The 27,409-nt window shown below is 47.6% G+C and overlaps 17 protein-coding genes across 17 annotated transcripts; 6 read left to right on the plus strand and 11 right to left on the minus strand.

The window, feature by feature from the left end:
* Nucleotides 1–9: 9 nt before the first annotated feature.
* On the plus strand, nt 10–588 carry OGAPODRAFT_15943 (uncharacterized protein). Its single transcript, XM_018354070.1, has 2 exons — nt 10–35; nt 69–588. The coding sequence occupies exon 2, from the start codon at nt 115–117 to the stop codon at nt 511–513; it is 399 nt and encodes a 132-aa protein (XP_018212696.1). The 5' UTR covers nt 10–35; nt 69–114; the 3' UTR covers nt 514–588.
* Nucleotides 589–1,785: 1,197 nt separating this feature from the next.
* On the minus strand, nt 1,786–2,268 carry OGAPODRAFT_38473 (uncharacterized protein; the record flags this gene model as incomplete). Its single annotated transcript, XM_018355362.1, has 1 exon — nt 1,786–2,268. A coding segment is annotated over one exon (483 nt), but the record flags the coding sequence as incomplete, so codon positions are not given.
* A 376-nt stretch (nt 2,269–2,644) lies between these two features.
* Nucleotides 2,645–4,895, minus strand: OGAPODRAFT_15944 (uncharacterized protein). The gene has a single exon (XM_018354071.1). The coding sequence runs from the start codon at nt 4,885–4,887 to the stop codon at nt 2,653–2,655; it is 2,235 nt and encodes a 744-aa protein (XP_018212698.1). The 5' UTR covers nt 4,888–4,895; the 3' UTR covers nt 2,645–2,652.
* Nucleotides 4,896–4,972: 77 nt separating this feature from the next.
* OGAPODRAFT_15945 (uncharacterized protein) lies at nt 4,973–6,179 on the plus strand. The gene has a single exon (XM_018354072.1). It carries the CDS (start codon nt 5,031–5,033, stop codon nt 5,616–5,618), a length of 588 nt encoding a protein of 195 aa, XP_018212700.1. The 5' UTR covers nt 4,973–5,030; the 3' UTR covers nt 5,619–6,179.
* Nucleotides 4,973–7,632, minus strand: OGAPODRAFT_93118 (uncharacterized protein; the record flags this gene model as incomplete). The annotated part of the gene is made up of 3 exons (XM_018357272.1): nt 4,973–5,845; nt 5,886–6,797; nt 6,982–7,632. The coding sequence occupies 3 exons, from the start codon at nt 7,630–7,632 to the stop codon at nt 5,825–5,827; spliced, it is 1,584 nt and encodes a 527-aa protein (XP_018212699.1). The 3' UTR covers nt 4,973–5,824.
* An 81-nt stretch (nt 7,633–7,713) lies between these two features.
* OGAPODRAFT_15946 (40S ribosomal protein S29) lies at nt 7,714–8,090 on the minus strand. The gene has a single exon (XM_018354073.1). It carries the CDS (start codon nt 7,924–7,926, stop codon nt 7,756–7,758), a length of 171 nt encoding a protein of 56 aa, XP_018212701.1. The 5' UTR covers nt 7,927–8,090; the 3' UTR covers nt 7,714–7,755.
* Nucleotides 8,091–8,399: 309 nt separating this feature from the next.
* On the plus strand, nt 8,400–10,592 carry OGAPODRAFT_93119 (uncharacterized protein; the record flags this gene model as incomplete). The annotated part of the gene is made up of 1 exon (XM_018357273.1): nt 8,400–10,592. The coding sequence occupies one exon, from the start codon at nt 8,400–8,402 to the stop codon at nt 10,590–10,592; it is 2,193 nt and encodes a 730-aa protein (XP_018212702.1).
* A 35-nt stretch (nt 10,593–10,627) lies between these two features.
* On the plus strand, nt 10,628–11,726 carry OGAPODRAFT_93120 (uncharacterized protein; the record flags this gene model as incomplete). Its single annotated transcript, XM_018357275.1, has 2 exons — nt 10,628–11,668; nt 11,715–11,726. The coding sequence occupies 2 exons, from the start codon at nt 10,628–10,630 to the stop codon at nt 11,724–11,726; spliced, it is 1,053 nt and encodes a 350-aa protein (XP_018212703.1).
* Nucleotides 10,665–15,315, minus strand: OGAPODRAFT_93121 (uncharacterized protein). Its single transcript, XM_018357276.1, has 2 exons — nt 14,425–15,315; nt 10,665–13,996 (listed from the first exon to the last, which is right to left on the minus strand). The coding sequence occupies exons 1-2, from the start codon at nt 14,667–14,669 to the stop codon at nt 11,764–11,766; spliced, it is 2,478 nt and encodes an 825-aa protein (XP_018212704.1). The 5' UTR covers nt 14,670–15,315; the 3' UTR covers nt 10,665–11,763.
* Nucleotides 14,700–15,329, minus strand: OGAPODRAFT_46761 (uncharacterized protein; the record flags this gene model as incomplete). The annotated part of the gene is made up of 1 exon (XM_018355530.1): nt 14,700–15,329. One exon carries the CDS (start codon nt 15,327–15,329, stop codon nt 14,700–14,702), a length of 630 nt encoding a protein of 209 aa, XP_018212705.1.
* Nucleotides 15,330–15,570: 241 nt separating this feature from the next.
* OGAPODRAFT_93123 (uncharacterized protein) lies at nt 15,571–16,341 on the plus strand (the record flags this gene model as incomplete). Its single annotated transcript, XM_018357277.1, has 1 exon — nt 15,571–16,341. One exon carries the CDS (start codon nt 15,571–15,573, stop codon nt 16,339–16,341), a length of 771 nt encoding a protein of 256 aa, XP_018212706.1.
* A 34-nt stretch (nt 16,342–16,375) lies between these two features.
* Nucleotides 16,376–17,809, minus strand: OGAPODRAFT_7381 (uncharacterized protein; the record flags this gene model as incomplete). The annotated part of the gene is made up of 1 exon (XM_018355869.1): nt 16,376–17,809. The coding sequence occupies one exon, from the start codon at nt 17,807–17,809 to the stop codon at nt 16,376–16,378; it is 1,434 nt and encodes a 477-aa protein (XP_018212707.1).
* Nucleotides 17,810–18,241: 432 nt separating this feature from the next.
* OGAPODRAFT_40984 (uncharacterized protein) lies at nt 18,242–18,940 on the minus strand (the record flags this gene model as incomplete). The annotated part of the gene is made up of 1 exon (XM_018355404.1): nt 18,242–18,940. A coding segment is annotated over one exon (699 nt), but the record flags the coding sequence as incomplete, so codon positions are not given.
* A 117-nt stretch (nt 18,941–19,057) lies between these two features.
* On the plus strand, nt 19,058–19,348 carry OGAPODRAFT_7383 (uncharacterized protein; the record flags this gene model as incomplete). The annotated part of the gene is made up of 2 exons (XM_018355870.1): nt 19,058–19,116; nt 19,141–19,348. The coding sequence occupies 2 exons, from the start codon at nt 19,058–19,060 to the stop codon at nt 19,346–19,348; spliced, it is 267 nt and encodes an 88-aa protein (XP_018212709.1).
* Nucleotides 19,342–23,446, minus strand: OGAPODRAFT_86546 (uncharacterized protein). The gene has a single exon (XM_018356838.1). The coding sequence runs from the start codon at nt 22,600–22,602 to the stop codon at nt 19,393–19,395; it is 3,210 nt and encodes a 1,069-aa protein (XP_018212710.1). The 5' UTR covers nt 22,603–23,446; the 3' UTR covers nt 19,342–19,392.
* Nucleotides 23,447–23,784: 338 nt separating this feature from the next.
* On the minus strand, nt 23,785–25,443 carry OGAPODRAFT_98776 (uncharacterized protein). The gene has a single exon (XM_018358046.1). It carries the CDS (start codon nt 25,410–25,412, stop codon nt 23,817–23,819), a length of 1,596 nt encoding a protein of 531 aa, XP_018212711.1. The 5' UTR covers nt 25,413–25,443; the 3' UTR covers nt 23,785–23,816.
* A 436-nt stretch (nt 25,444–25,879) lies between these two features.
* Nucleotides 25,880–27,267, minus strand: OGAPODRAFT_75733 (uncharacterized protein; the record flags this gene model as incomplete). Its single annotated transcript, XM_018356071.1, has 1 exon — nt 25,880–27,267. One exon carries the CDS (start codon nt 27,265–27,267, stop codon nt 25,909–25,911), a length of 1,359 nt encoding a protein of 452 aa, XP_018212712.1. The 3' UTR covers nt 25,880–25,908.
* Nucleotides 27,268–27,409: the final 142 nt, after the last annotated feature.

Here is a 27,409-nt window from a genome sequence, read left to right on the forward strand (position 1 = left end):
AGAAACCTCCGAACTGAGCGCATACAACAGGAAAGGTAAGTACATTTGTTGCCGGCAACTAACAACAGAAAAAACTGGAGAAAAGACCATCCGTTTGGTTTTTATGCGAAGCCCATGAAGGCTCCTGATGGATCACTAGATCTGCTCAACTGGACGGCTGGAATCCCTGGAAAATCAAATACACTCTGGGACAACGCCACTTACCCGCTTACCATCATATTCCCTGAAGAGTACCCTGCCAAGCCTCCAAAAGTCAAATTTCCAGCTGGTTTTTATCATCCAAATGTCTATCCATCGGGTACAGTGTGTCTGTCGATATTGAACGAAGAACAAGATTGGCGGCCTGCCATCTCCCTGAAACAAATATTGCTGGGTGTCCAGGAACTACTTAATACACCAAACCCTGATTCTCCTGCACAGGAACCTGCTTGGAGACTTTATACCAAGGACCGTGTTGCATACGAAAAAAAGATCAGGGAGCAGACCAAACGGTACGCCAATCCAGACAAATGATCAAATCCTAGTCATCTGAATAGATGGGCACTAATACAAACAACTAACGTCATTAAAAGTCTATTTAGCCTCGCCCTCTTTGTACTGAATAAATCTTTCCAAATTCTGAAATGCTTCTTCGTATAGGACTTTTAGCTGAGGCTCGCTGTTTTTGTCTATAGCCTTGTATATTTTTTTGTAGTAAGGCAAATTATCTTTGAGAAGTTGGTGAAGTCCACCTTCGTGGTAAATAGGCTTGTTGTACGGATAGTCGTCGTCGAAGAGATCGAATATGGAATTAGTCGAATCCACAAGAACCGTCTCGATCAGATACTGGTGTTTTTTGCGCAGCTCTCCCAATCTGGTCGAGTTGTAGTATGTTATAGGTTCCACGAAGTTCTTGTCCACAATGAATTTAGTGATGCTAGTAGTCAGCTCCAAATCGTCGGAATGCTTGCCAATTTTAGTCAAGATGTGCAAGAGATGGCCTGTGATCTGGGCCGAAACGGGAGTAATTTCACCCAATTGGAATGCAAATTTCAACAGCACCTCTGCAAGCGGTCTAAGCTTGTCTGCAGACGTGATCTCAGAGGAAACTTCCAAATATCCGAGATACAGATTGATGGTTTCCAAATCTGGCTCCTCAAGCTTCTGTGAAAGCTGCTGCAATACGGCTGGTCTGATGGAATTCACCAGCTCAACTACACTCTCCGGCGCTTCATTCCTGTAAAAACACAAGATATTCGTCAAGCATTGAAGCACTTTGACGTTGGCAAGTTCGAATACCACTCTTAGGAAGGGAACCACGTGTGACTCGATCATACCCGAAATCTTGGTATTCACAGGCTCTTCCTGGCCCTTAATTTCGGCAATTGTGGCAAAAATATCAAGGACCAGTTCGTAGACCTTGATGCTGCTTTCGGCCCGGGAGTTCTCCTCTGATACCTTATTCGCGACGGCAAGCAAATTATCAGCAACCTGTATGGTCTGGTTGTCGTCGAGCCCATTTGAAAACTCCAGAGTCTGGAAATGCAAGCCAATAAGGTACACCTTGGACAAATCGTTTGACAAATTGAGTCCTGAGAGAATCTGCTTGATATTTTCATCTTGAGAAAACGCTTCGATAAATGGGGCAGAGATCGTAGACAGGTCGTACAGGAATTCCAGAGCTGACAACGTCACCTTTTTTGTATAATTGCGCTCAATAAGCACGATAATGAACTTAAGGATGTCGTTGGAGACGAGTTTCGGTAGAACGTCTGAATGAAACATATCTGTGGAGATCTCAAGGCAAAGAGACCCCAGACAAGCTATTATATTCTCAATGTAGTCGAACAGCAGGCCGCGCTGTTCCGCCGAAACTTTGTCATCCTTTACATGCTCGATGGAAACGCTCGCTTTTTTGAAAGCGTCCTTGAGAACCGTCCAAATGTCCGATCTCCATAAAAAGACGCTCAAATCATACCCTTCCTCAATGATCAGGTTACGCAAAAGTCCAAACGATTCCACAACCACCTCATCACTAGAGTCGTGCACAAGTCTGGTCAATACCGTGCGAACAAGGTCATTTTTCAAGAACAATTTGCGAATCTCTGGGTCAGTATCGCACAAGGTATTTATGGCCCCGACAGCCATGGAACGGTCGTTCACGGCATCCGACTTCAACTTATCTAACAACGGCGCAATTTTCTGAAACTCCTTGTCGTCCTTGGAAGCCCCGGGCTTGCGTTGAGCAGCCAGTTTGGCACTTCTGGACCTCTTCTTGAGCTTACCCATATTTTTAAAATTTTTTTGCTTATGTCAGAAGGATGACTTAACTGGAGCACCACCTTCAGCGACTGAGCAATGCATGTGAAAAAATGCCACTTAATTCACCGGCTTCGAAACAGAACTGTCTGGAAGTTGCTGTTCTGCCTGACTCTCCTTGCGGATCGCTTCCCAGGTCACCTGTTTGCCCTGATCCAGAAGCTTGTTTCCGTCTTCGTCGTACTGCGGAACGTCTATATCAGTGCGCAGGTTTCCGTCCTTGCGAAGCTGTTCAATGACTATTGGCTCAAAGAACTTCATCCCCATGTAAACTCCGGCGGCTGCAAACACAGCCATGGTCACGGCCTTGTTGACGTTCATCGACATGCTTTATTAGAGTTCTTATTTTTTTTCTTACACAGCCCTATATCTTTCTCCAAACTCTGCGTAGTACTCGAGCATCTCTGGAGTGATGTTTTTGCTAATGTCGTTAAGAGCAGTCATGAAATGACGTTCCTCAACCTGCTGGCAATCGTTATTTTCCATAATGGCAGCTAGACCGGCCTCTTGACATAGCAGCACGGTCTCAGAGCCAGAGAATCCCTCAGTCAAGTCACTCAGCTTCTCGATTAGCAAAACGCGATTCGGAAGGTTAAAGTGGACTGTGTTTTTCTCCAAGATCTGCTTCCGAGCGTGTCTGTCAGGCGGTGCAACATAGACGTGTCTGTCAAGTCGTCCAGGACGCAGAAGAGCAGGATCTATTGAGTCTGGCCTGTTGGTAGCACCAATAATTATCACGCCCTTGAGCTCTTCCACACCGTCTATCTCATTGAGCATCGAGTTTAGCACCTGTCTAGAAACGTTTCCGGCGTCTTCGCTGTCTCTGTTTGTAGCCAGGGCGTCAATTTCATCAATAAAGATAATTGATGGAGCAGACGTTCTGGCCTTATGGAAGATCTCTCTAATTTTTCTCTCAGACTCACCAACATACTTGTTGAACACTTCCGGCCCCTTGATGGCCAAAAAATTCAGCCCAGATTCTGACGCAAGAGCCTTGGCGGTCAGAGTCTTGGAACACCCTGGCGGGCCATAAAGAAGGAGTCCCTTGGGAGCCGAGATTCCCAGTCGTCTAAATGTGTTTGCTGCCGTCAACGGAAGCTGGACCATTTCCTTGAGCTTTCGTTTCAGCACCTCCTGACCACCGATATCGTCCCAGCTCACTTTTGGCATCTCCAAAACAATCTCCCGCATAGCGCTCGGCTGGATCTCGCTCTTTGACTCCTCTACGTCTGCAAAGGAAACTTTTTGGTTTTCTTGATGGGTGGTAATTCCACGAGAAACGCACTTGAGAATTGATTCTCGGCAAAGGGAGACCAGGTCTGCTCCAACGTATCCGTGTGTAGTATTTGCAATGGCTCTTATCTGGCTGTCCGTGAGTTCATGTTGGCCCCTCATTGCTGCGAACTGTGTCGAGAGAATGTCGTACCGACTGTCGGCATCGGGAATAGGAATCTCGATTTCCTGGTCGAACCGGCCTGGCCGTCTCAGACTGGCGTCAATGGAGTTGATCCTGTTGGTAGCTCCAATCACAACAACTGCCCCGTCAATGCTATCCAAAGCCATCAAAAGAGTGGCCGTAACACGAGTGTCAACCTCAGAAACGTCCTCGCTATTGCGGCTGGGCGTAAGCGAGTCGATCTCGTCAATCAAAATGATAGCCGGTTGGTACTTCATGGCCTCTTTAAAGTACTCCCGCAGCTTTTCCTCTGTTCCACCGAGGTATTTCGACACTATCGCCGGGCCGCTGATATTGATCACATGACATCCCTGCGACTCGAACGCGACGCTCTTGAGCAGCAAAGACTTGCCGGTGCCTGAGCTTCCATGGAGAAGGACTCCACGAGGAGGATCGATCCCAAATCGCTGAAATATATCGGGCCGAAATAAAGGAATGTCTATGGTTCGTTTGAGAGTCTCGATCTGTTTGCCTAGACCACCAATCTTGGAGTAGCTGTATGGGGCAGGCAGAGGCTGCAGCTGTTGGACCGTGTGAAACTCAAATTTGGTGGTTTTATGGTGCAGCAGAAATGGTCGCAATGTCTTCTTTCTTCTCTGGTCCTGCAAAGATAGTTGATCGAACGAGTCTGTCACTACATCCACATTGACTATTTGAGTAACTTGGAAATCAGATGTGGTCAGGTTTTCGTACACCAGGCCAATATCAATGAGCTTTGACCGTATAGTAGTCTCATCCGTATTCTCTTGGATGCTTACATGAACTTCCGAGGCATAAGGTGGTTGCGAAGTTGCTTTTTTCAGCTCCACTCTTTCTCCGAGCAAAAAATGGGTCAATTGCAAATACTCGGGTGACATCAAAATGACGTTCAAATCATACAAATCCTCTTCTTCTGGTTTCCAAGTTTGCAACAATAGAGTGACGTCCGAGAGTCCTCGCGTGATTTTGACAAAATTCCCTGCAGACCACCCTGTGATGGTGAGTATCTGGGGAGAGACGTAAACGGCCGCCGTATTTTTCAGTCCCGCATGTGACGGCCGTAAAATAAACTCCGTCGGGAGCTTGGGCAGCTTGGTCTTGGGAAGCTCGCTCTCAGTGGAGCTTTTCTTTGCAGACGAAGTTTTAGGAGGCATTAGAATATAAAAAGATTTTAGCACAGCCGGATGTAAAATAAATAATTTTAATGCTTCGACGCTTCTACCAAACACTAGTGCCGTCGTTTGCGCTGCAGGTCCGTCAGCCTGTGCCGTCTTTGAGAACCAAGTTTCACCATAATATGCAGTTTCGACGCAAAGCGGAGTCAAGAATCAAACTGCTGCGACAGATAATACCCAGTGAGTACATGCTAGACGACTATCTACTATATTACTGCATTTACTTCAGAGACCACGCTCGTCTCAAGACACGGCTCCAAGGAGTAGGTGGCAGCGACGTGCGCATAGACCTCGAAAATATACAAATATTGGGGAGACTGATATTAAGAAAAAGGATATACATGTACTTATTTAACGAGGCGCTGAATGTCGAACAAGCAAGCCCAGCAGATGACCTTTTTGACTTCCCAAGAACTTTGCGACGCATGTCCAACGTGCACAACCGCAGGGAGTTTATAGACCAGTTTTTACGAGCATTTGAGACCGATTTCAAGCTGGATAGATTATCTGAAGATCAACAGGTGGTCAAGCTCGAACAGCACACGAGACCAACCATTTTGCTCTATGTGATTGGGTTCATTCACTGCCAGTACGGAGAGCAAATGGGCGCAGAATTCGTCGACGAATTCGTTATCAAGGGTCGTCTCGCAAAGACATACTCTCATCGCGGGCTGCTAGAAATAGCCAAAGACAACAGACCTCAATTCTGATGCTGACATTCAAGACTGACCAAAAGGCTTTGGTTCCCAGAGCTCATGTTTTTCGAAAAGGAACAGCGACTCAGACTTTTGTTTCTTCAACGCTGGTTGCGACGAAAGATCCGATATATAGAATGTGCGCATGAATTTTATTTGATCGTTCACCTTCATTGTAAGCTTTGTGTGCTCCAAAAGCTGTTTGTGTTGACTCAGTGTTTCTAGAAGTGTGGCTGTGGACTCTAGCGGATGTTTTGTTAGCAGCGCAAAAATCACCCCTACCGATTGAGTGTTGAGGAACTTGCTGTAGATGGAGTTCCTGCTGAATGTAAGGCCGTTTGAGAGAAAGTACTGCAACCACTGTGTGCGCTGCGCGGAAAAGAGCTCATCTTTAGTGTCAGCAGCCAGAAAAGTTTGGAACAGCCCCAGTACCACGTCGTAACCAAGTTCTTCCAGGATCGGCTTGTAAAGCAATCTGATACCGTTCACTTTTTTCTCATTGAGCGGTGTTTTCAGCACCAAGCAGTTCTGGTACACCATATAGTTTAATAACACGTCTTCCTTGACGCTTTTCAGCGCCTTCATCGCTTTCCAGTATTTTGTTCCCGTTTCCGTCGAGTCTCCAAACTTGTACACCTTATGGATGTCTTCTCTGCGGATTTTCCGCAGTACTTTGAAGCTGTCGGTCAACGCGTCTACTTCCTGGTCGGTCTTCTCCTGAGGCGGCTCGGAAGACGTGCTTTCCAAGACCTCGTTCCAGTAATTAATTTCTAGCCATTCCAGAGCACTTTGCGCACCGAATCGGAGCATTTCCAAAGACGGGAGCATTTCATGAGTTCCGGCGTGTCGGATCTCCACGAAATATGTAGGAAGCTGCAGTATCTCTGCGAGTTTATTGAGACTCATAGCATAGGTGGATTTCTGGATCGGATCCAGAAGACCGTTGCAGAACTTGATCAGAGACATCGCGTAACTCAGCCTGATAGGCATGGGATCGGCATTAATACTGCACAGTTGCTCATCCAGCAAGGCCGAACTGGTAAGCAACGAGGTGGACTCTAACGAATGAGGAAGACTTCCTTTGGTAGCGTACGCGGCAACCTTTTGAACAGCCCTGGCTCTCAACTTGTGATCAGCGCTGTAGAACCACTTCTTCAGCTGCTCGAACTCGAAAGAGCTTTTATAGGGCGTGATCTGGGGATGTCGGTACATGAATGAGCTATTGATTATTTATAATTATTGGATATTAATATTTGATCATAATTAAATGTAGAATTTTCATGGTAGCTCGAATGAATCTGAGTCTGCATTAATCATTACCTATTTTCAACTATAAACCATTATCCCGAATAATCCTGAGCATCTCGTTGCTTTCCACAACAATGACCTTATTGTCTTCTTCAATGGGTTTCTGACTCAAGTAGAAGGCCACTTTTGCAACTTCCTCGCCCTTGATAGGATGTGCAAGAAGCCCTTCGAATATTGTGCCTCTCACAACGCCCCCCACTTTTCTGGAAACGCTCTCAAGCAAGCTATGAGCATGCTCTCTTTCACCGAGCAGAGGACCTGGTCTCAGAATAATCGTACGTTTGAACTTCAATTCCTTGATCTTCTCCTCGATACGGCCCTTGGTGGCCATGTACAGGAACCGTGAGGACGAATTGGCACCAATGCTCGACACCAACACGGCAGTGTCAAATTTGCCGGATTCCTTCGCAGCAGTGGCAGCAGCAACATTGATGCCTTCGTCGATCTTTATGAAGTTCTCAGCACTGCCTGCAGCCTTTCTGGTCGTTCCAAACGATGAATAGTAGGTGGAATGCTGGGGAATATCAAGATTCCTGATCAAAGCAGGCCATTTGTCGGTATCAGGCTCGACAGTGGCAATGAGCTTGGAGCTGTCCGTCGTGACTTTTGGTTCACGACGACCGAGAGTATAAATGCGGGCAACATTCGGCGAGTTGGCGGCAATGTTAACGAAGAAGTTTCCGCATAAACCGGTGGAACCGAGTGCAAAGTAAGAAGACATGGTTAGATAGAGTTTAAAAGCAACGAGATTTAAATAAACATACATCTCTACACCTTTTTTTTCAGCATACTATGCTATGAACACTTTAACATTAACTATACACTGCTGGAGCAGTTTAGTGACTTAACGCAATTTGTTGAAACCAATGTCACGAGCCTTCTCTCTGAAACATTGTCTGCAGATGTTCAATCCGTACTTTCTGATCAAACCATTGTGGGAAGCGCAGACTCTGCACTGTCTTGATCCTTTACCGTAGTTTCTTGGGTGGGAGTACCAGACGTTCTCGTGGGCCATATTGACTGGATGTTAGAGACAAAGAGACTTCTTAGAACGACAATGGAAGGTCGAGATGATATTAGCCAAAATTGGGATTCAGAAAGATTCTCTTGGAGGGTGGTCAAAGGCGATAGAATGCAACACTAAATGGCGACCTTCGATGTTTACTTGATGGACAATAATAGCGATGGTTTTGCTGACTTTCTTCAACCTATATCCTTCCGCTGTCGTTCTATTTGTGATCCTTAGACTTACCTATTCACTAACGATATATAGAAAATAAAATGTATCCAAAAATTTTTCACAGTCAGAGTATGAGACCTGTGTTTGAGCACGTGACCTCACAAAAATTCATGCCCGCGAAAAAAAAAACAAGCATGCTGGCTTGATAAGTGTTAACCTCCGGGAGCACATCATCTCTGCACCGAGCGCTTACCTCAGCACAAAATATTTTTATCAAATTTTTAGGATCTAAAATAAATTTATATAGTATGGCCGGACACAGGCCAACGTTGAAGAAACCGAACAAGGCGTTTAAGAGCGGCCATGCATCCAAACGTGCGCTAAAGGCTGCTAGCAAAGGTAAAGTTGAGAAAGCTAAGACCAACAACAAACGTGTTCATGTGCCTAGCAAATTGGAAAGAAAAAACCTAGCTAATCAATTGAAGCATAATAAAATTGCCAAGACGCTTGAGGAACGTTCCTTGTTTGATCATGGTAATGTCGAGAGAATTGTGACAATTATTCCTTTGACGAGTAATGTTTCTGGAGTGGATATGGCAAACAAGATTCTCGGATCGGTTGGTGAGGAAGGGTTGCAAATCAAAGACACCTCGGGTGTCACCTCTGTGAGGGTCCAGAGATTCAAGGCAGGCCTGAAAGTGATTATTCCAGACATGAATAACGTCATTGATGTTCTTGATTGTGCCAAGGTTGCCGACTTTGTTGTGTTTGGTTTGAGTGCTACCGAGGAGGTGAATCCTGAGATTGGCGAGCAGATCATTCGCGCGGCAGAAAACCAAGGTATTTCCAGTGTTTATGGTGTTGTGCCGGATTTGGTGAGTGCCTATCCAAAGAAGAATCTTCAGCAGGACGTTCTTAAGTCGCTGACGTCTTTCTTTAAGCATTTCTTCCCACATACTGAAAAATTATTTGCGTTGGAAACGCAGATGGAATCACTTAATCTTTTGAGATCTCTCTGCCAGAAGAAGCCAAAACAGATCACATGGAGAGATAGCAGGGGATACATGGTTGCCGACAGCGTTGCCTGGGAAGCCGAGGGGTTGATGGAAGGCCACTTGATTATAGAAGGCACAGTCAGAGGTATTGGATTCCATCCTGATAGACTAGTGTACTTACCGGATCTAGGCGATTTTCCGGTGAGTCAGATCGAGCTTCTTGGAAAAGAACCAGGCGTGTTTGTGCCAGGACCCGAACGCGAGTCACTGGATCCTCTCCAGGAAGCCGACGACCTGGATGACGAGGATATGATCAGTGACGAGGACGATTGGGCCATGGATGTCGAGGACAACGGGGAAGAGCAGAAACCAGAAAAAAGGTTGCCAAAGGGCATATCCGAGTATCAGGCCAGATGGATGCACGATGAAGAACTGGAAGAGCTGATCGAGGAGAGAGGTCTGGAAAGTAACTCTGAGGATCAGGAATCCGACATGGAGAGCGACGGCATGAACGAGGACGCCGACTCCCACATGGACCTGGAACAAGAGGAAGAGGCTAAACAGCTGGAGGCATACAAGAGAAGAGAACGCGAGGAGCTGGAATTTCCAGACGAATTCGAACTCCATCCCGAGGAGTCTGCCGTCAAGAGGCTGGCCCGCTACCGTGGCGAAAAATCGCTGGCCTCGGCCGAATGGGACTACGACGAGATAGACGATAGAACGCCTGAAAACTGGAGCCGGTATCTGAGAGTTAAAAATTACAAAAGTACCAAAAATCGGATTCTCAAACAGGCCAGAGCAGAGGTGGTTGTGAAAGCCGGACAGAAATGCAAAATGTACATTTTGGTGCCGTCGCACATCGTGGAGCGCGTCACAGACCCTGCCAGAAAACCGTTTGCTGTGTACTCGCTATTGCCGAACGAGCACAAACTGTCTGTGTGCCATTTTTCAGCACAAACTTGGGAAGACTACGAGGAGCCGATCAAGTCCAAGGATACCATGATTGTTCAGTACGGACCCAGACGCGTGCAAATAAACCCGCTTTTCAGCCAGGCGACAAACAACCCCAACAATGTGGCGAAGTTCCTCCGTTTCCTGCACAAAGGGTCCATCTCGGTAGCTACTGCTGTGCTACCAGTAAGCTTCACCAACTGTCCCGCAATTTTCTTCAAAAAAACAGAATCCGGAACCAGATTCATTGCACAGGGAACATTCCTCAACACAGACTACACCCGTATCCTTGCCAAGAGAATTGTTCTTACTGGAGAAGTCTTCAAAATCCACAAGTCGGTCGTCACCGTCAGGTACATGTTCTTCAACTCTCAAGATGTTCAGCACTACCAGCATATTCCGCTGTTCACGAAAATGGGACGTTCTGGCCTGATCAAAGAGTCTCTTGGTACACATGGCTACTTTAAGGCCACATTCGACGGCAAGCTGAACGCCCAGGACGTGGTTGCCATGGCTCTTTACAAACGTGTCTGGCCTAAAGAAGCGATTATATAATCATGATAGCTAAAAAAAAGTTCGAATCTTCAGCTATGAGTCTTACTTTCAACCGGCCCGGCAACTTCACGTGCAACTCGTGCCAGATTCGCCTGCCCACGGCAGACGTCCAGAGAATCCATATGAAGACCGAATGGCACAGATATAACCTCTTGAGACGCGTGGCTGGACTCGGTCCGATCGATTCTGTTGTCTTCCAGTCTAAGGTAGCTCTCCAGCAGCGCCAGGAGGCGATCAACAGCGACCAGGACGAATTTGGATTCCATGTTCATCGAAAACACCGCACTGGGCGTCGCCAGCCCACGAAAAAGGACCTGAAGAGACGGACTCGAAAAGACATACTGGCAAATAGCAGCGTCGATCGACGCGCGCAATCGCCGGCCGCATCAGTGGTCTCGAGAGCAAGTGAGTTCTCTCTCGGATCGATCCACAGCGAGGCACAGTCCGAATGCACGATCGATGATCTCATCTCCGAGCCGACAGTGAGCGATTATGACTATACGAGCACGGCTTCAGACTCGGAGACTAGCGCTTCTGAGGACGACTACACGGAAGAGGAGCAAGAGGAAGAGCCTGTTATTTTGACCAATTGTTTCTACTGTAGCGTCCAGAGCATTGATGAAGAGGCTAACGTGGCTCACATGTCCACTGCTCATGGTTTATTTATTCCTGAACAGGATCATCTTGTTGATCTAAGTGGTCTTCTGCAATATCTTGGAGATAAAGCAATAATCGATAAAGAGTGTTTGAAGTGCGGATTTGTGGGAAAAAACCTGGTCAGCATACGACAGCATCTCCAGAGCAAGGGCCATTGTGTCATCCCTTACGAAACGCGCGCAGAGAGACAAGTGATAGCGAGATTTTACGACTTTGATGAAAGTGAGTACACGACAGTGAAAGTCCTGCCAAATGGAATAGAATTGCCCGATGGACGCATATTGGGGAGCCGTTCGTTTGCCCGCTACTACAGACAAAACTTTCCTCGGCGTGACCGAGAAGTTGGCGACGGAGAACGAACCATGTCTTTGGTGGTTAAAGATCGGGAGTTCCATGCTCCTGGCTACCATCGTCCAGTGGTTGAGGCGCAGCGGGAAAAGCTTAGTTTGCGACAGCTGCGCAAAGGAAACAACTTAGCGCATTTCAGGGACCCTTTGAATTGAGGTATATACATCTATTTGTTATTCTTCAGTCTTCCGGAAAATTTGGTAATGTAGTCCAATTTCTTTGGCGCATGCACGGTGGTGGCCTCTTCGTTGACCAAATTCGAAAGCTCCGTTCCTGAGTCTTTGATTATGAGCTGGTTGCTGAAATTCGAGTTGATATCCAAGGACTGGCTCGACTTCAGGTTGTTGAGTCTTTGTTGAGATCCGTCAAAATAGCCCAGCAACTCTGCGTCGTCTCGTGACGGCTTCTCGTCGTGGTCGTCCTCGAATTGGAGATGGACAATTGGAGTGATAGAATTGAGTCTATTTTGCAAGGTGCGGAATGAGTTCGACTGAGGTAGCAGCATCAGCAGTCCATACAGACACTTGAACAAATATTTATTCTTCTGCGGGTTGAGTAGGTCCAGACGCAGCCGTGCAAACACTGGCGATTCGAGAAGCTGAATCAGCAGATCAAGCTGGATCAGCAGGTTTAGCGAGACCTCGTAGTTGGCCAAATCAAGCACGATCTTGTAGCTAAGTTTGTAGTTGGAGGTCAAAAGCGTCAGACACAGCACAGAGGCAGAATTCAAGGACCAGCACTTAAACAGTGTTTTGAACAGATCGAAATCGTCTCCGCGAATCAGCTTTTGGCGCAGAGCCGTCAGTTCGGGAGCTATGATGAGGTTGTTGTTGAGAATCTGGATCATAATGGATAGAAAGCCGAGGTTTGACTCCTCCTCGCTCAAAACCTTGGATAGCGATTTGTAGATCCGCTCAGCATCGAGGGACTTACACACTGTCCTGATGATAAAGTCTGCGCGGGTTTCCAGCAGTTTACGGTCTCTTTTGAAGAGATTTAGCAAATCCACCATGAACGACTGGAAATATCTGTCGTCGGTCTGGTTGGAGATCTTGGACAGCAGTTCGAGATCCTTATTGATCACCTTGTCCGATTGGTCGTTCATGGCTTTCAGCAGCGTGACAAAGGTGTTGTCCGAATGCTCAAGGAACTTGATTGGGTCCTTTTCGTGCAGCATGATCAGCCAGTCAAGAGAGGCAAGTCGCGTGCTCTCCTTGTCATTCAGAAACTGCAGTGTCAATTGATTCACAATGAGCGTGTAATTTATGTCGTAATGGTTATTGGCTGCCAGCTCCATCAGCTTCGAGTTGAGAAGAACGGAAATATCTCGGAGCTGCTTGTTCGAATGTGAGATGGTGGAGAGCAGCACAGCGAGCAATTTGGCCATGAACACAATGAACGACTCTGGAGAAATGTCCAACAGAGCCACAAGCCACTGCAGAGCAACTAGCTGAATCAGTTCCTCCGTGGAGTCGAGCGAGGTGATGAGTAGATCGATGATCTTTGGATAATCAATGACGATATCCTGGCCAGGAATATACAGGTCCTTTTCCTTGCTGTCGTCTGCCTTTTCCTGAGAAACCAATTTCTTGATCTCCGACACTTTTTGGATCTCATGGAGCAGTAGTTTGAGGAAGTTTTCCGTCACCACGCGAACGTCTTCCAACGTGGCACTGAGGTAAGACAAAAGAGCATCAAGGAACGAAGGCAGGTAAGAAATCAGGTTCAGGCCCGGAATCGAGTCCAAAAGTCGGAGCCACGAAACAAGAAACATCCTCGTATAGGGGTTTGTTGCATACATGCGCTCTTTCAACAACGGGATGAATTTCTCCAGCGAGAATGCCTTTGGCAGCTGTGGTTCGTAAACCTGCAGTGTTTTCCCTTTTTGATCTACCACCTTAGCGGAAGGCGGCTCCACAGGTTTCGCAAGTACGGACACATACGTAGCGGCCTTTTCACTGGTGATATCCTTGATGAGTCTGTCCAATATATCTGCTGCGTTCTTCACGCTCATCTCCACGTCTGCCACCAATTTGCACAACACGTCGAATATTTCATTGAAGTACACCAGGATTTCCCCCTTGGCCACCTTGGCAATGTTGTAAAGTGCCTCGCACGCAAAGTAGCGTACCATGGAGTCCTGATCTCCAAAGCAGGCAAGGACAGGATGCATGATGCTTTCCAAGTATTTTGGGACCTCATTCTGACCCAAAGCAATGGCGACAGCTGCCAGGCCAATCAGACCTCCGTATCTCGCATTCGGCTGATGCACGGCGTACGCATACTCGTTTCTCAGTTGTTTAATGATGGTAACAATCTTCTCTGTATCGCCCGTGCTTAGTGAGTCGCGCACTACGCGTTCCAACTCCAGAGCTGCCGCCTTCCGCTTGTCGTATATTCTGTCGTTGAGGCCGCGCTTAATCGATTTGTCTAACGTTAGAATTCGCAAAGGAGTACGTACCCATAAAATATAATACAGTAATTTTTTTAGGAGTAAATAATAATAATGTGGTACAGACTGGTAGGAAAGGTAGAGACTTGACGAACAAAGTTTCCGCTGCAAGAAGATCAGAAGAGGTCGTCTTCGAGCAGATGAAAACCTACACAAACCCACAACCTAGCGCCTTGTCGATAGGCCAACCACGTAGAATAATGTACAGCAATTCACGTGGAGGAAGCGCAATCACTCCGTCCCATCGATAACATCCACTTTCTCCCGCTTCATACACAGTTCAGCAATCTATTCATTACCTTATACAGGGACATAATCACTTCTGTAACTTTTGGAGTCTAGAGGTTAGTTAGTACAGCATGTTGCATCACTTACATCTCAACAATCTTGATATTGGTGTCCAGAAAACGGTTCAGACAGTCGTTCATGCAGTTGGCCTCGTAGTTGCTCAAGTTCCCGTTGTCGATCGTAGAAACGCATTTTTTGAAGCATTTGTCGGTGAAACTGGTCACCGAGCTCTGGATCTTCATTTTGGAGGACTCCTGCTGGATGAATGCGGCGACCTCTTGCCTAGAAGGCTCGTCTAACTGTTGGAGAAGCTTTGGATCTATTTCACTCATTTGAAAAAAATTAAACCTTTTTTCGAGTGATCACCGTTTTTTCAACTGTTCAAGCTCGAAATTATTCTCCCTGGCCTTTTCATATAAAAGACGCTCTGTACGGTCTCCATGCTTCTCCTTGGAGTCCTTCTTGTAGGCGTAGTCCATCTTGATGGGCCTGTTCATGATTATCTTGCCATTCATCTCCTTGATAGCCTCGTCGCTGGACTCGAAGTCTGTGTAATATATGAATGCATGGTTGCTCTTTTCTCCAGCAACGACCTGCGGTGGCTTACGGAACGTTCCGAAATTAGCAAAAGTAGCACTGATACTTCCAGAATCCACTAGCTTGTCCAAGTTACCAACGTAGACCACCGGCCCTATATCTTCGTCTAACTCGGGAGCCTCTGTCTGACCCCCGATCAGCTTCTTCACACGAAGCACCTTACCGTAGAGACTGAGCCCTGAGCATATATTGAGCACGTATTCACAGTCCTTGACATTGAAGAATTCAACAAATCCGTAGCCCTGGTGTCTGCGTAACACCTTATCTTTCGGCAAACGGATGCTCTTGACAGGCGCAAATTGAACAAAAAGCTCGTACAGGAGTGTCTCGTCGACTTTGGGATCTAGGTTTCCCAAATAGAGCGAGACCTCTTTATCGTTCTGTTTAGCGTCCATAGATAAATATTTTCGACGCGACGAATCTTAACTACGTGCAATGAGATACTTGGGGAGCTGAAAACTATGGGTCGAATGCTTTGTGTATACGGGCATTTGACTTGAATCGGTACAATAATGAGCAGCCAGGGTCAAGCTGCTTGTGCATTTGAACTTCAAATCTGATTCCACAGTTGATGCAATACAGTCCAGCGGTGTTAACATGGGGTATCCAAAATGTTGTCCAAAATATTTATTTCTCATGTCTGACATTGAGCTGACACCCGAGTACGACACAACATACAAAAAAAACCTGGAGAGCCAAATAGCACTCAAAAAACGACTACTCATGGCTGCCGAGAAGCAGCTGGAGATGTTGAGGCAGCAGAACACGAGCGACTCGTCAAAAGTGTCTCAGATAGCGTTGACTGACACGCTAGACAAGGTCCCGTTCCGTCCACCGCGGAACGACCTGATCGGGCTTTCATTGGCGCAAAATAATCTGAGCACGCAATTGGAAGCCATCAACACGTCGCTCGCGCAAATGGCCAGCACCAATAACGAGCTTCAGAGCCGCGCAGACGACATGGCAAACACTAATGCCGTGTTTGATATTCTGAAGACTGAACTAAACGAGCGCATACAGCAAGAGATGGACAAGAAACAACTGCTGTTGAGCCACACAGTTGGAGACAACATTAAAGACGCGTATTTACAGAAACAGGCAAAATTGGTCGACAGATCTACAAAACTAATCGAAATATCGAAAAAACTTATCGTGGATTATATCCTGCGGAAAGAATTCGAGGCACTTTTCACGGAAGAAGAGCTGGACGAGAGAAAACAGAAATTCCTCAAACTGCTGGAAATTCTGCTCAACAACTCCATCACAAGCACCGGCAACTCGAAACTGCTGGAGGTGGACAATAAAGACGACCCGCTCATTCGATACCTCATTCTCAACAACATCATAGTTGCCGACCCGAAGAACCCAAACAAGATCAAGCTCCGCGATCTCGCCACAAACCTCTAAAAGAAAAACATGTATATTATTATCCCTATGTCGACTAGCTCATAAAGTAGAGTCTGCGGAGAATCGAAGCACAGCCGTAAATGTAACCAATTTCCCTATCATTCAGATCTTTATTCGCAGTACTGAAACATGTGATCAGACAGCCCCCAGACTTGTGGTACAACTGCAACGTCTCATCGCGGTTCTTTGCCGAGGCTCGCTGGCTTTTACTCATTTTGCGTCTCCGAACCAGCTTGGGCGTCTTACGGAAGAACGGCATGCAAATCCCGGAGTGGTACTTGGCCTTGCTGTCCCTGGAGTCGTATATGATTCCAAAGTCCGACTTGAACGCCTTGTAATGAAAGTTGGGCTGGAAAGTGGCCACATTCAAGTTCTCCGGATACCCTTCTCCGCCCAGAAGCTTCACATTGATGTTCTCGTCACTGACTGATTGCAGCATGTCTTTGAACTTGTATGTCTCGCTCTCAATCTCGTTTTCCTTGGGAAACAGGTCAGAGTTGATTCTGAATAGCTCCGTGACTCTGATGTTCATCACGTAAACACAGTTGAAGCCCAGCCTCTCAATGAGAATGTGCGAGAGCATTTTGGAAGCAGAAACTGCATTCATGCACCCTAAAAGACTTCTCCAGACATTCAGATCAATCAAGTCTCCCAGAGGCGTGCTGTATTTGCTGAATCTCAGATGACTGTGCTGCTGATACCGACTTCCTGACCCGTCCCTCTCGTAGATGGACCCTAAAACGTCACTGCTAGTGGCTCTGCCATACTTCTTCAGCATGATTTTTGTGTTTTCTGCAGACGTCGGCGAGGTTACAGAGCTGCAATGAACCGTGGTGCTGGTGTCAGCCACAGAGACATGCACTTCATCCAGATACTCCATGATCTCTGCCGCGATCTGTTGCATAATAGAAATGGTGTTTTCCTCGATTTTCGTCCTTGGAAAAGCGTCAAAAATGGCAAACGTGCCAATGACATCCTTGGAAGCAGTGGTCAGAGGAACAGCAACATAGTACCTTATACCTGGCGGACCTTTGACCAGCGGATTGCTGACGGTTCTCCAATCTTGGGAGGCATCGGTTAGAGCAAAGAATCCAGCAGAAAGAATGGCATGAGCATCGATGGAGACAGTTCTGGCACACTCTTTGAAACCCAGGTTGTGCTGGAATTTGACAACTTGGTACCTTGTGTCGATCAGGCTGATGGAAGCTCCATTGCATTCAAACATGTTCATGGTTTTGGTTAGCAGTGAATTGAATCTTTGCGTGTTGTCCCAATGGGGCAGGCCCGAGTACGAATCGACAGCTTTTAGTCGTTTCGCCTCGTTGTACGCCTCTGGAGGTCTCAAAAGCGTAGTGTTTGCATAGCACGATGGACATGGCACGGTCGATAGGTTCCACTTGCCCTTGCTGTACGCCTCCAAAAACGTTTCCTTGGTCAAGGGGACCGCAAATAAGCACTTGTTCTGCATAGAAATAAGATAGGAATATTCTTGCTGCAGCGCTTGTTGGTAGCCAATATACTGACTCTTCGAAGATGAGCTCTTGGGGTTTTCCTTTGTTGGAGAGAGTGCCGATCTGACATTGTCGTGTCTTGCTATGTTAGCTTGTGGATACCGCTACCAAAACTTACCTAGGACTAGCCTGATCGAATTTGTTACTGGACGAGTTTCGTTTATAACCAGCATCCAGCATCTTATGGGCTGAAGATGAAAGCAAAGTGAAGTACGAGATCCAAAAGACCAAGAAAAAGGCGGATCTTGTTCTATTTTATCCTCACTCTACGCGCTAAAGCAACACTATGCGGCTTTAATTTTTTCTCATTAGTTAGATTCATCCATCTTATCGTCGCCCTTTGGTTCCTCTTTCACTGCTTCCAGATTGCTCTCGGCTGGCGCCTGTTCTCTTTCCTGTCTGGCACGCTCCTCTTCGAGCGACAACCTGATCGCCAATGCCAGCTCGGGGTCCATGTTGGGGTCGTCGAAGCCAAACTCGTCTCCCATACCCATGCCTCCAGAAGCGCCCCCCTCTTCCTGGAACAGAGCAGACCGGTCCACCTGTTCGTACAGAAGATTGGGGCCAGGAGGAACAGTGACCAGATGCGACGAGTCATTGCTATTGGCCAGCGAAATGAACCTCTCGAGCTTCTCAGTGTTGATCTGTTGCTCTCCGAAATTGATGAAATCAATAGATATGCCGTTCTTTTTCAGCCGCTTAGCCAGCTTATCCAGATCAGCCTCGCTGTCCGTGATTGGCGACCCCACAAACACAATCACACGCTGTTTCTGTGCCTTGTTTTGTCGATTTTTCAATGCCAAACACGCCACCTGTATACCGTCCACAAGCTTGCTCTGTCCCTCTATCCGGCTCTGATGCAGTCCACTGAGCACTTTTCCGTACTCTGTGGTGAGGTTGCTGACCACCCGCGGCGACTCCCCAGCCATGGTCATCAGTCCTACGGTGCTCTCTGGATTGGCGTTGGTTTTGCGTCTGAAAATCAATTCCACCGTGTGCAACTGTGCCTGGTACCGCGATGTAGGGTAGTCGCCATTTCTCATATACTCGGAGTTGTCAATGACTATCATGCATGCCTCCAAAACCATTTTGAATACTAGTGTTGGATTCGAATCCGTTTTTTTTCGCCACTACGTTTGGTAGTGCAAGGGAAAGAAAAGATAAATAAAAATAAACCTTGATATAAACATCAATATAACCATCCGATGGCTTCTTCAGGGCCGCCCCGGTTATCGAAAGTGCATAAGCAGCGGCTGATTCAGCGGTTCAAACGAGAAACAGCACGCAGAGAACGGCTGCTGCGACAGGCAGGAGACAGACAGGCCGAGGAAATCAGCCTCAAGGTGAAGAACAGACTGAACAAGATCCTGCGCAAGTTCTGGGACATCAAAATCCGCAACATCCTGGAACTCGAGCGCGAGATGCCTCTGGACCAGCTGACCCTGCTGAAAGTCCTGCGACAGCTAGAAAATCCGTCATCTGCATCCGCTTTATAATATTTACCGCATCCAATTTCTGAATATATATTTAATAATTTATCCTAAAGGTCTTCTGGCAGATCGTCCCAGAAAGTCTTGCCTTCGGTGGTTGGCTTGATATACCCGGCACGGATCACAAAGTCTCCGAAATGCTCTCCTTCGTATCTCTCTAGCGACCATCTTCTAAACATTGGCACCAGAATGTCGAGCACCTGCTGCTCGTCCACGTTGGTTCTGTACAGCTTGTTCAGACGTTCTCCCTTGTATCCTCCACCAAGCATCATGTTGTAGGAGCCAGGAGCCTTTCCAACAAGTGCAACTTCCGCAAGCCATGGTCTGGCACATCCGTTAGGACATCCCGTCATTCTCATTACAATAGAGTCGTTTCTCAGACCAAGGTTCTCAAGTTCTGCCTCCAGCTTCGAAATGAGCACAGGCAGGTATCTCTCGGCCTCAGCCATAGCCAGACCACACGTTGGCAGGGCCACACAGGACGACGACGAGAGCCTCAGCGCAGAGAAGTTAGTCTTGTCCAGCTTATGCTCCTTCATTATCTCCTTGAGTGTGCTCAGGTGCTGGTCAGGGACATTCGACAGTAAAATGTGCTGGTTTCCCGTCAGTCTGAACTCGCCAAAATCGTGCTCTTTCATGTAGCGCGCGATCTTGCTCAGTCCGGTCTTCTGAGGGGCCTCCACTGTGTCCTCGATTCTTCCGTTCTCGATGAAGCAGGTGTAGTGGTTGAGGCCGACCTCATCCTTGCACCAGCCAAAATAGTCGATGTTGGAGTCGATCTTGAACGGTTTCGGAGCGTCGAACTTCTTGCCCCACAGCTGCTCGACCTTGCTCTTGTACACGTCAACGCCCATGTCGTCGATCGTGTACTTCAATCTCGCGTGCTTTCTATTTTTTCTGTCACCGTTGTCTCTCTGGACAATCATCACTTTTTCGCACACAATGTGGATGTCTTCCACCGGACAGAAACCAAACATCGAGCCCGTTCTTGGATACGTCTTGGTGTTGTTGTGCGTGGTTCCCATTCCACCACCCACCAGCACGTTGTAGCCGATGATATTGTTGTTTTCCACAATGGCAATCAGCCCAATGTCGTGCGCATAGACGTCCACGTCGTTGTATGGAGGCAGAGTCAGCACAACCTTGAACTTTCTTGGCAGGTATGTAGGGCCGTACAGTGGCTCTACGTCCTGAATAGAGTCGCCACCCACCTTGATCTTTCTAGGGCCGCCCTCAATGCCTCTTTCGAGATCCAGATCGTCGAGCCACAGCTCGTGGTAGGCGGTGGTGGATGGTAGCAGATGCTTGGAAATAATTTTGGACGTCTCCACCAGCTGTGAGTGCAGGTGCTGGTTCGAAGGCAGAGCAGAACACATGACGTTTCTGTTGACATCACCGCACGCAGCAAGCGTGTCCATCAGAGCCGTGTTGATGCCTTTGATGGTAGGCTTCAATTTCGACTTGATCACGCCATGCAGCTGGAACGTGGCTCTGGTGGTGATCTTGAAGGTGCCGTTGCCGTTCGAGCTCGACAGCTCGTCGATTTTGAGCCACTGGTCCGGCGTAGCAACGCCTCCCGGAAGACGCACACGCGCCATGAATGCGTACGCAGGCTCGAGGCCTTCCTTCTTGCGTTGCTCTCTCACGTCTCTGTCGTCCTGCATATAGATACCGTGGAACTTGGTCAATTGCTGGTCGGACGCAGAAATGGCGCCAGTGCTGGCATCCTGCAACCCTTCTGCAATGGTTCCTCTGAGGAAGTTGGAGTTGATCTTAATGTCCTCGTTCGTTATTGGCGGAGGCTCATCCCCATTCTCCACAGACACACCCAGGGCCTCCCAAACCTTTGGCTCCCAGGCGTTATAGCCGGTGTTGTAGCCGTCGGCGTCCTGATCGTCTCCGAGCCCCAAGTCTGCTAGAACGTTGGCGCCCAGCAGAGTCAATTTCTTGAACAGATCCTGAGCCGGCTTGTTGTAGTAATGAGCGTCCTCCTTCCTTGGCCAGTACTTCGAGTCTCCCAGACCAAACACAGAAAATTTGAGGTTGGCAAGGTCAAGTGTGCTGGATTTGAGAGCCTCCCAGAACAGCTTACCGTTGGTTGGGAACTCTCCCTGTCCAGACGTGGACGTGATAAAAATAACATTGGTCTCCATGGCCAGGTCGTCCAAGGAGAAATCGTCCATGGCCAGAAGCTTGATCTTGAGGCCCTTGGCGGCTCCTCTTCTGCCCATCTTCTTGGCCAGGTTCTCGGCGTTGCCTCCGTCAGACGCAAATGCGATCGTCAATGGCTCGCCGCTGAGGTTCTCAAGCATCTTGCTGAACGCGTCCTTGGACTTCTCGTTCATCTTCTTCTCCACCATGTTGTTGTACGATTTGAGGTTGAAGTCGAGTTTCGGGCTCTTGGCAGCCAGCATTGTGAGCCTGTTTTCTCTGTCAAGGAACTCCTTGAGCTCGTTCCTGATGAAGGACGAGTCCAGCTGGAACTGGTCCTCTTCGTTTTCCAGGAACGGATTGTATCTGTAAAGCGGCCAGTAACCAGTATCGACAGAGCTCTTGGTGTCCTTAAGGATCTCGAGATGGTCTTCGTAGTGCGGCAAGTACGCCAGCACAATGGCCGGACCGTTGCCAAACTTGTTGGCCTCCAAAAGCGCAGTTAGCGTTTGCGAGTACGACGAGTACAGAGCCACCGACGCAACGTACGAGTTGCCGTAGTTCATCGCATACAACCCTGCATTTTTTTTGCCCTGTTTTCTGTTCAGCGACGAATCCGAGTCTATGATCAGCAGCTTGACTCTCTTGTTGGTCTTGAGCACTTGGTGCAGTGTTGAGAGTCCTTGGTCAAAACACCACTTGTCCGAACCTATCAGCCAGCTCGTCTTCACGGTCAGATACTCCTTCAGGGCTAGAATGTCTCTGACGACAGGTGCCTTGGACTGGGCCAGCTCAGCAGCCAGCTCTGTGCCATCGACCTCGTCTCCCTCCTTGGCTTTGATCAGCCATGCGGCAAGCTTGTCACTAAGAGAAGATCCAGCAAACTCGCCCAAACTGTCCTCAATAAGATTGATTAGTTTGTTTCTCTGCTCCTCCTCGTACAGGAACTTTCCAAAAGCAAATTCTGGAGACGGATTCAGCACTGTGTTGTTCAGCACAGAAAGATTAGGAACGGCCTGGCGCAACAATCTGACATAGATATCTTCAGAGAGTGAAGAGGAGCGCGAAACGGTGGCAGAGACAGATTTGAAAGGTTTTCCCAAAGTCATGTTCTGCACCGGCTCGTCGAGCTCAGAATTGGCGAACAGGTCACTAAGCACGTCGTCGACGTTCGACGAGTCGACCTTCAGCAACTGGCTGGATATGACAGACGAAAACTGGGGCAACAAGTCCAGAATATCCAGCAGAAGCGGCTGGAAGTCCAGCTGCACAGAACTCTGCTCCAGAATTTGCAGCACGCGGGAGTATGACGAGACCAGTTTGGCAAGCTTGGCAACGTTGAATGGTCTGTAGACTTTGACGGAAATGAGGCCGACTCCAGACGGAAGAGCAGAACTTAGAACGTTCTGGTTGCCCAGCAACAGCAAGATCTGGTCGTATCTGGAGAACCAGGAGGAGTTCAAAAACTCAAATTCCGAATAGGAGTGACCAGTGAGCTCTTTGAGAGCACCAAAGGCAGACTCGAGATCCTGGCCCTGAAAGCTGGCGTACACCTTGACAATACTGGACTCAGGGTACGACTTGAGGCTCTGAGACTGGGACAAATAAAAGTGGAGCACGGCACCATCTGTGAATTTCGAAACCAGATATGAAAGGATGAAAAAGTCAAGCGCTTCTTGTGGGTTGGAAGAAATCAAGATAGGTATTCCAAGGTCCTTGAATGCCAAAACAACAGAGTAGTCGTCATTAGTGATTGGAGAATTGATGATGAATTTCTGCGTGGAGTGGGATATGATAGGCAATTGCTTGAGCAAGTCATCAGAATGCAGTCCCAGCACAGTGGCCTGGGAGTCCTCGATGAACTGGAGACAGTCGTTAGCCGACAGGGACTCGATTTGCGAAGATTTCTCCACCGGATCAACCGAATAGGCCTTGAATCCGGATTCGGATTGCAAGGCGACTGCAACCTGTGCGAACGCCTGTTGAAGAGTGACAGAAGCCATGGATAGCACTAGAAAGGTGCAGATTTGCAAATATAAAACTTTTTAGCTCTCTTAGATCTGCTTCTCCGCGAAAGAAGCCACACTGAGGCTAGTGCCCGATCGTTTTTAGGTGTCGCTTATTATATGAGCCGGTTTTATTGGCGGGCTTTGAGCGCTGCGGGTGGCGGTGCAAAAGGCTGGTGACGAAAGGTCACGTGAAATGCAGTCGGGAGCCGGGGATTGAAAAAAAAAAACAAGAATACACAACTTATCTGATCAGGGGCGTTACCGGTGTAAGGATGTGTGTAGTAGATAGTAAAAATGGTACATAAATAGGGCAACTACTCAACCACGGTAGGGTCTCTGCGTCTGAATTGCATGATCACGTCGTCTTTGGGGAATATGGTGGCAAACACCTTGATCTGCTCGCTCAATTCCGTGACCTTGTGGTCAAAGTCCAGGAACATAGCAGCCTTTCCGATGAAAGCAGTAAACGTCATGAGCACGTAAGTTTGTCCCAGACATCTATGCACACCGGTACCAAAGACAAGCCAGTTCTTCGTGGCGGCCCACGCAGGCGAACCTTCTTCCCATCTCTCCGGCACAAACTCATCAGGATTCTCGTAGGCCTCTGGGTCGTGCAAAGCAGGGTACAATGTTGGCACCACCATGGCTCCCTTAGGAATAGTGTAATTTTCGCTGACAGGATAGGCCTCTTTCACAACGTGAGGAACCATAAGCACCGGTGGTCTGTATCTCAACGTCTCTCTGACAACCATGTTGGTGTACTTCATCTCGTCAATCAGCTTACCGGTAAGAGGCTCGTATGGGTTTCCATTTCTAATTCTGAGCTGCTCTTCTCTAATTTTCTTCAGAACGTCTGGTCTATCAGCCACAATTTGAAAGAGCCAGCAGCAAAGAGAGGAAGAGGCGTCCTGGGAAGCAAACAGGAAGGTGAACACGGCTTCGGAGATCTCTTTGTTGGAAAACTCCCTAATCAATATCTTGGCATCCAAAGATTGTTTGTCTTTGCTGTCTCTGGCCTCCTTCATGACCTTCACCCAGGCATCCATAACACACTTTGGCTTTCCACCGGCATCGATATGGTCCTTGGCCATCTGTGCGCACTCTTCGAAGACTTTCATCGTCATATCAGCGATTTTCTTTCCGTACCACGTTTTGGTGTAAGGAATGATGATAGGGAAGTTGACAAGCTCCAAGGCCGCGGTAATCAGATAGTAATTGTCAGCAATTTCCTTGATTTGAGCATTGGTAATGTAATCGCCGCAAAACGTCTTCAGAGAAATCGCACACATCACCTCTCTGAACACTGGGAAGAACACAGTTGGCTCGTCTTTGGTCATGTCTGCAAACAGATTGATGTACTTGTCCATGATTTTCTCTTGGTCTGGGAGGTACAGCTCCAGAGAGCTTTTCGTAAACAGCCCGTTCAGCCCCTTTCTATATTCCGAGTGTTCCTTACCGTCCATGAAAACCCAGTTGGATGGTCTCAAAATTTTCACGGCAACATCAACAACACACGGCTTGACGTACTTTGGCGACTGGAAGATCTTTCTAGCAAGGTCCCTGGTGGAAGCAATCACAACAAACTTGTGGAAAATCGAAACACAGGACAAGGGTCCGGAAGCCCATTTGCTCTGGTACTCCTCAAACTTAGGGTCCAAGGACTCCAAAAATGGGCCAATCACGGGCCAGAATTTGAAACGCGGACCAGCAATTGATCCCTTGTATATCTGGTATGCAATCTGGTCGTAGGCCACAACGAAAGCCAGGATGATGGCAACTATCTGCCACCAGGGAGTCTGTTGCCAAAGAGATTGAACAGCCGATTTCAGGGTAACATAGTCGAACCCCTTGATGGCATCAATCAATGTAGTTGAGTTCACAGTCGAATAATGGTTCGTCAGAAACTCCATCTTTTCAAAAACGCCAAAAGAATGTATGAGAAATGATCCGATTGTGATTGACTGTTTATACAAAAAATTGCAGTTAATTTTTTCGGTATACGACAGGAACGAGATCTACCAATTACATCCGTACACCACCACCAGTGTCGATAAGCGGAACGGTACCACGGGGTTCGTGAGGTCCCAAGACATGGCGGTCCACTATGTAGTGCGGCTCTGGAGGCTGAGCTGGCCAAAGAAAACTATGATATCTGACGGCGGTGGTGGCTGTCGTCCTTGATGCCACTCCCAGAGAGTTGTGGTTACGGCTGCTGGGCCGGCGAATTCCTTAAGGCACTGCTACGATAGCAGAACTAGCTGCACTTGCTGTTGGAATGCCCAACTCAGCAAAGTCAGGCTATTTTATGGAACTGAAGTGTTCGCGAAAGAATACGGGCACTATGATTGGACAGCACGCTACGTTCTCACTCTTTGGAGGCTTTATCAATTACTATACGTTTGAGGTCTATTTCACCAAAAACTCGCCATTTTGCAGGTTCGTGTCTTTCCATATCAGCACAAGAGCGATGGTAATGAGGTAATTAAGAGTGTAGGCCGTGGTGGTGACATTCGCCATTTCGAGGAAGAGCTCGTTCACGTAGTCGTAAAGCACTCTTCCTCTCAAAATTAGTTCAGCCAGGCTCATAATTGTGAGCAGAGCAAACGTGAGCAGGATCTTTGTACGCAGGCTCTGGTTGGTGAGCTGCTTGTACGTTCGCCATGCGTAGTAGCAACAGAGAAAGTACACGACAACCAGTTGCACGAAAATAAAGTCACTGAGAAAAGAGGCCCTGCCTCCAAGAATAGAATACACCGAAGACTCTTCGACAGCAAAGAGAAGAAGCTGAAGAAAGAGGAACGCACATAGGGTTCTGAAAATTCTCAGCTTCTTCGGGCTCTTCATATTGCTAAAGAATAGGAACCCCGAGGAGATAATCAGGCAGTTGTACACGATCCATACCGTGAAAGTCGCGCTGAAAGTGAGCATGCAAGCGTTCATGAGGATCATACTCAGACTGCCGTAGTAACCGTAACCGTACTTGTTGAGCTGCGAGTAGATTATGACAGAGCTGAAAAAACCGAAGGCAGTACCGGCAATGTAAAATAAAAGCTTAACCTGGATGGTGAACTGTTTGAACCAAATGGAGTTCGATAAAATGGCATTGGTTTTGTCCAGACGCACTTTGCGGTACAAGTATGCGGCAAAAAGGGCAAGAAGCATCACGTAGGACAAGAAAAGCGTAAAGTCCCAGTACAGGTAGTGATAGTCGGACACCAACAGATTACCAAAGCTCTGTTTCCAATCGACAACAACACGCAAATTTCCCACGTCGGCAGGAATATCATGAGCCGTGAATACCACACAGTAAATGGCCGTATTTTTAATCTCGAACTTGTGCTTATTGTCCGGCAGCTCAGATGGAATGAGCTTGTAATGTTCAATCGGAAACTCGAACTCTTCACTGTCGATCAGTTCGTCGAGGGTCATGCGTAATTTCAGCTGGTCAAGAGACGGATACGTGCACAGCTTCTTCTTAATGGCGCTCTCGTCGCAAACCTTGACCATTGGCAATGGATCAAGTTTCACCCGCTCCAAATCGCTGCCGGAAATCAGAAGCGTGTCGACCGTCGCACCCGGCAGGTTTTGGAACTTGACTGTGATTTCAGGACTGAAATGCTGCGAGATGAAAAACAACCTCGAATTCTCATAGTTGGCCACATACGCACACGTCTGAAATGCTCTGTCGTTTTCCAGCACATGTTCATCCTCCAAACCAAAAATCCCAACCAGTAACGCGAAAAAAGTCAGAAGCGAGGGAAGCATCGGGAAGCACTTGTGATGTTGAAGATATAAATAGTACAAAAAAAAAAATATTACACAGCCAATTATTGTAGCTGGCTTCGGTTAAACATTGAGCCAGGTATTTGGCCAGAAAGTGGTATTGCCATATAACTTGTGATTGGAT

Source organism: Ogataea polymorpha (genome assembly GCF_001664045.1).
Source record: "Ogataea polymorpha strain NCYC 495 leu1.1 chromosome Unknown OGAPOscaffold_2, whole genome shotgun sequence".
Taxonomy (NCBI): domain Eukaryota; kingdom Fungi; phylum Ascomycota; class Pichiomycetes; order Pichiales; family Pichiaceae; genus Ogataea; species Ogataea polymorpha.